Raw genomic sequence first — 6176 nt, 5'->3', positions numbered from 1 at the left:
TATGTGTTTACTTGGCTGCTTCCGGTAGGCTAAATTCAGATATATCTTGGGCTAGGGGTCAGACTGAATACCTTGCTTGGGATACTTAGGTAGGACTTGCCACCAGAGTTATAGAATAATATGATATACTATATTGTTATGGAGTTTTCCACTGGTAGGTCGTGACCTAAAAGTTGGTCGCAGGGATATTTTGAGTGGGTCACGGGTAGTGCATTAAAAAAAGATGCCGAGGGGAAAAAAAAGGCCCAAGATTTTAATTTGAAGTCTATGGAACATCTGCTGCTGCGCATTTATTTTAAAGGACATACATTTCCCATGATGCAATGTACATTGTCACGACAGTAATGAGTAAAAAAATATTGTCATTGCATCATTAGTAAGCCTTTATTCAAACATTTCTAAACAGGATCGGTAATGGGTCTGCTTTTTCATTTGTTTTAAGATAAGTCTGCCTTTTTATTTTATATGTGATACAGTTCATTGTAGATTCTTGAAGAGCCTGTCGCTCAAGTTAATTCTTTGGATATTTTTTTTTTTTTTTTTTTTTTGTCCTGTTTGCACTTTTGTTACAGTTTTTTTTGGAGTTAATTTCACGTTTTTATCAGCGCAAGTCTGCCGTTTATATTCCCACTGCTGCAGGAGAATGCGTGTAGTTCCTGTCATTGACCACAGAGCGTCGCCACTGCTCAGAAAAGATGAGACAACCTCCCATCGCTTCCCTAAAACACCGAGAAGGATAGAAACGTGCTTTTCCTGTTAAAGATTTATTAGGCTTCGCATTATCTACTACTTCGGTGTGGTAGGATAAAACTTAAAAAAAAAAAATCCTCGTTATTCCACGAGCAAGGTGCTCTATTTGCGTGTGCAGCAAATAATAGGATACAAGAGGAATTGAAGGATGCTGAGGGAGGCTGTTGTTGCCACCGGAGCAGCCCAGCGAAAGGACAACAGATCGCAGCTGGTGTGTTTGGAAACGTAACTTCAAAAAAAAACAAAAACATTTTTAGAGGACACGACAACACGCAGGATGTAAGCGGAGAGAGAGAGAGAGAGAGAGCGCCACGTGTGTACCATCGAGGTAACGGTGTTTTACTGCGTTTGTGAACGTGTTACAAGTCCCACACGAAGACGCTTTGTTAGCCCTCTTGCTACTCTATATTAGCAGCCAGCTGGACAGTCACAGCGTGTCGTGACAGCATCCTCTTCACCGAAGGATACGATCAGCTCTCTCGCTTCACCAACATCAGCTGATGTCGCTTGTCTGCGAGTTTAGCGAAGGAATTAAAAACACGACTGTGAATGCAGATAGTTGTTTTTGTTGTTGTTGTAGGTTTTCCATGAGAACCTAAATGTTTGTGCTGTCCACGTGTCTTAAAAAGCCACTTTTGTCGTTTTCAAAAGCAGACGCGGTCCAAGTAGTTCACCTGCGGACGTGGACTTTATCGGACCGAGAAAGGGTGTCAGTGAGTTAAAAACACGTCTTAAACAGGCCATGATAGCAGCACCGCACAGCTCAGAGGCCATAAAACATGGAACCCAGATAAAGTACTTAAGTTGCACAGTATCTCTGCTCTGTTTTTTATTTTTATTTTTATTTTTTTTTATAGATTTTTAAAATGACCTTAGTTTGATGCACGACTGTTGTTGAGTGTTGTTTATACTTTTGTTTTATTTCATTACACAATTTTTGTCACTCAGATCCAAAATTGGAATACATGTTTCCTTCTTTTGTTTTGTTTTGTTTTGTTTGTGTGTGAGTATTTGAACAAATGTGTTACTAGTGGGTGGTTCATGACAGAATAAACCGAACTTAACCTCCATATGCTGTCTGCCCCCATTCAGAAAGCGTTCAACAGTCCATCGTAGTTATAGGACCTTTCCAGTGGAGCTGTTTTGCGTCGCAGATGACATGATAAATTGATCATCAGTTCGAAAGATGAACTACTTTAATAGTGGGTTAATAATTTCAATGATTTCCAACGAAGAAAATTCCAAACATTCACAGTTTTTCTGCCTCTTAAATGTGAGGAGTTAATGTTCTATTTGATATACAGAAGTAAACCGGCTACATCTTTTCCTATTGCGCTGTTTAAAGCAAGCAATATAAATACATTATGTTGGGTTATAGCAGTTTGTTTTGCTATTTTTTTTAAAAAAAATTTTTACATTAATATTCTTAATCAAGAAAATAATTTGTAGTTGCCATCCTATTTTATATGCTACTCTGTAAAGATAATTGTTTGGAAAAGGAGCTCAAACACAGTTTTCATATTATAACTTCTCTTCATCTCAACATGCCATCCTTACATCCATCTGTCCATATACCTGCTAAATTTGCTGTCCATAATTACCAGGACAACAAAAACCACAACAACAACAATACATTTTAAATTGATTCGTAGTGTTTTCCGAGAGCACATGCCATTTAGTAATGCTGAAAGAGTCTTTCTCCCATGTGGTAAGTGTCTGAGGCCCAGCACCCAGTCACCTCTCATCCAGTTTTGAAATGAGCTTGAAAAGAATCGAGTGGACATCTTGTTCCAGAGCATTGAGGGTGGGCCTGTCTGTCTTCATGGTCTCACCTCCTAGTACAAACGTCACAGCAGAAGAAGAGACGTCCCCCTCACCCCACCAGACCCTCAGACAGCCAACTATGGTGCTATTATAGTTCAAGCAAAGGCTAATTGTTGGTCACTCACAAAGGGTGCACAGTCCAAGTGTTTTGGATGGTAATTCTGTCTCTTTCTACTGTAAGCGATATTACAGAGCAAGATGTGCCTCCTTGTATTTTTCTCTCACCTTGTTATGTGATTCAAAGTCAGCTTAATGGATGCTGACAAGTTGGTTTAGCTGCTTTAGTTTTAGTGGGTTTTTAGGTGCTTTTCTTGTCTGTTTCATCTTCAGAGGGGAAGATGGCACTGCTTGTGGTTTGTGCGCTGCTGTCCCTGTCCTGCTGGGTGTCTTTCTACTTTATCTTGTGCAATGTTAACGGGTCCAGGAGCTACGAGTGGAACTGCCGCCTCGTCACTTTGGTACATGGCATCCTGGCTGTCTGCATCACAGCATACATAGGCTACGTGGATGGACCCTGGCCCTTCACTTATCCAGGTAGGACACCTTCCTTCCCTCACTGGATTCAAATGGTCAGTGTTTAACTTGTTTATGTGCATTCAGAACACAAAATACAACAAGGACTGTCACAAGGATGCAAAGTTACAAAGCAGATGTAAAACAACACAAAACTACAGTCGTACCATCACATCACGATGTTGTCATTGAAACTTTGCATACAGAGCTGCAAACAATTATTTTATATAGGAATTAATTAATTGGACATTTCTATCTTGGCTTATTGATTTAATTCCAAAAGTAACATGTTTTTCTTTTGCTTTGAAAATTACTTAAATGAAAAACGAATTCTTTTTTTTTTTTTGCTGTGTTACTCAACACTGCTGATAATTTGCACAGTTTGGTACTTTGAACAATTTTCAAAGTGTGGAAAGACCCCTTCAGTTATGACAGAAAGTTTAGGGTCAGAGGTTTGTTGTTCCATGATTGATATTAACATGATGTGCTCTTTCTAAATTGTTTCATCACAATGATTGCATAATTGTTTTTGCTTATATTGAAATAAAATATGCAAACCTAAGTCTGTTTCGTTTCATGGATGCCAGGTACTAAGAACACCCCTCTGCAGATAGGTGCTATGATGGTGAGCCTGGGCTACTTCATCTTTGATATGGCCTGGTGTGTGTACTTCCGCACAGAGGGAGCCGTTATGCTGGCCCACCACACCATGAGCATCCTGGGAATCCTGTTGACCCTGTGGTTGGGGGAGTCTGGCATTGAGGGATGCGCAGTTCTCTTTGGCAGCGAAATCACCAACCCCCTCCTGCAGGCACGCTGGTTCCTCAAACAGACAGGACATTACAGGACTCAGCTGGGGGACGTTGTGGACGTCCTGTTTGTGCTGCTGTTCGTGGTGATGCGAATCTTCGTGGGAGGCACAATGCTGTACTGTGAGCTGATCTCTCCGAGACCCAGATTCTTTATCAAGTGTGGAGGAGTGGCTATGTACGCTCTATCCTGGGTCTTTATGGTGGACATTGTTCGATTTGCCATACGGAAGAGTAAAAGCTGGAACAAACAGCAGAGGGACCACCGGGAGACTGTAGCGGCTAATGGTCACGAAGGAAAGAAGGACTGATTGCCGCCTGTGTCTCTAAGGAAATCAACTCACATTATGTTTGTTGTGTTTTTACTTTGGACGTTCAATGGAACGAGCAAGAAAATCAACTTCATGTATGTCAACCTAAGATTTAAAAAGGATTTTTTTTTTTTTTTTTTTTTTTTTTTTTTTTTTTTTATAAATATGCCATAGCATCTGCCTGTATGGTACAAAACCTGTGCATTTTTGAAAGAAAGTCATTTTTTAGGAAATTATTGCACCTAACATGTTAGAGCACTACATAAAAGGTGCAATTAACAAACAACACAGGTGAAGTTTATGTCCCTGAAAACCAAAGCACTTTCTACAAACACTCGAACAGATGCTGCTTTCATTTGCAGTGAACTGTGGCCTAGTCATATGTTGCTCCAATGGCAAGTTCACCAGTAGGAAATAAACAGTTTACATGTGATGCCTGGAATCCCTGTGAAACATTTTTAGCCATATGAAAAAGTAAAGATTGGTTTTCTTGTATTTCTTTTCTTTAATCAACATATATGAGTGAAACTTTGAGCAGATTTGAAAGGTTTTCTCAGGGAAATGAGGTAATATCACAAAGTCAGAATGTGTTTAATTTCCTTGTTTAATATAGTTTTTAGTAATTCCTCTTAAGCTTTTGTCGAATGACTGAAATCCTATTCCAGAGTTTACCCCTAAAAAAATCTTGAATTTATTTTACGTCCGTCATGTAAATGGACACACGGACAGGAACTTCTAAATTACATAGTTCTACACTGGTGATGCTATTATTTGGCTGTCTATTTGGATATTTATATAAACTATAAATACCATTAAATGTTTGGTGAAATGGTACCAGAATTTGTACTTTATATAAGTTGTTTAAATTGTTTGCAGTGATTTTACTCTACCAACTGTGTGAGCAGTTACTAGATTAATCTGTCAAAGATCTGTAGTCTGTACTGATTGCTCCTAATTGATTTTAATTTAATACCGTTTTTCTTGAATGTCTTAGTCTTACAGAGATCTTGTCAGGCATGGTCGAGACCTGACGATTAAATGTATTGCAAGTTGCAGTATCTGTACAGTGTGCCGATCTTTTGTCTGACTAGTTAGTGTTTTTTTTTTTTTTTTTTTAATGCAGCACCTGCTTTAGAGATGCATGTGCTATACACACTGTTTGCCTTAATCTTGGAGACAAACGTATGCTAATGACAGGACAGCACAGGATAGAGAGAATAATGGCTGAGCGCACACCATCGATCAATGAAAGTTACCAAACTACTTGCTTTGATGTTTGTGTTCAGAGTTCATATCAGTGGTCTAATAAGTATGAGCTTCTTGTTTGTGGTTTTAGTGCACATGGATTTCTACCATTACGTGCTATTTAATCCCTTTATTTCCCATTTATATTTGATTGAAATTTGATGTGTTGCTCATACGAAAGTCAGTTTACCGGACTGCCACTGTTAAGAATCTCTGTGTGGATCGCCGTTATATCCAAGAAAGTACAAATCTAACTGGTGTGTGCCTTCGTTTTCTGAATGTACTTTCCTAATTTTCGTTTTTTTTTTTTTTTTTTTTTTTTGTCTTGAACCGTAAACCCTACAACACAAGTTGGTCTATTGAAGAACTATTTTCTGTTTAAGGTTCAAGATTCGCCTTTGTAATCCAAATGTAAAATAAAAAAATCATTTGTTGTTTGTATGTTTTAAACAGCAACAGTCTGACTAAAACCAACCTATTGGCTGTATTTGAATCAGTAAGTACCACAGATATTTTGATAAATTATTAGACTGAGACTGAAGTTACCCAGGCTGTCCACATGATGGTGTCATATCAGTTATAAATGAATGATGAGTGAGGAAACATGATATCTGGCAATGATAAGGAAGTGATGGTGAGGAAGTTAAAGGGAAAGGGAACCTTGTTATCACCATTGTCAACTAAAAATGGTGAAATGTAATTTTAGTTCAATTTTCTGTGAAGT

General features: G+C 38.6%; 1 protein-coding gene across 5 annotated transcripts; it reads left to right on the top strand.

The window, feature by feature from the left end:
• The first annotated feature begins 734 nt into the window (after positions 1-734).
• tlcd5a (TLC domain containing 5a) lies at positions 735-5782 on the top strand. 5 transcript variants are annotated; one of them, XM_069148054.1, is made up of 4 exons: positions 735-1078; positions 1405-1463; positions 2905-3108; positions 3675-5782. In XM_069148054.1, exons 3-4 carry the CDS (start codon positions 2913-2915, stop codon positions 4205-4207), a joined length of 729 nt encoding a protein of 242 aa, XP_069004155.1. In that variant the 5' UTR covers positions 735-1078; positions 1405-1463; positions 2905-2912; the 3' UTR covers positions 4208-5782. The 5 variants fall into 5 exon arrangements, with proteins under 5 accessions (XP_069004155.1, XP_069004154.1, XP_069004153.1 ...); XM_069148053.1 differs by having other exon boundaries at positions 735-961; positions 1405-3108; XM_069148052.1 differs by having other exon boundaries at positions 735-961; positions 1402-3108.
• The last annotated feature ends 394 nt before the right edge of the window (positions 5783-6176 follow it).

Source organism: Embiotoca jacksoni, unplaced genomic scaffold (assembly GCF_022577435.1).
Source record: "Embiotoca jacksoni isolate LCO1_2020_lvr unplaced genomic scaffold, fEmbJac1.0.p SCAF_14, whole genome shotgun sequence".
NCBI lineage: Eukaryota > Metazoa > Chordata > Actinopteri > Embiotocidae > Embiotoca > Embiotoca jacksoni.
The sequence above is the reverse complement of the archived record's forward strand: the minus strand, read 5'-3'. Positions and strand labels throughout refer to the sequence as shown.

Excerpts from the sequence above, each read along its gene's own strand:
- tlcd5a (XM_069148053.1), top strand. The coding sequence starts at position 2,913 with ATGGCACTGCTTGTGGTTTGTGCGCTGCTGTCCCTGTCCTGCTGGGTG. Across the intron at positions 3,109-3,674 it reads CTGGCCCTTCACTTATCCAG|GTACTAAGAACACCCCTCTG; the intron begins GTAGGACACCTT and ends CATGGATGCCAG.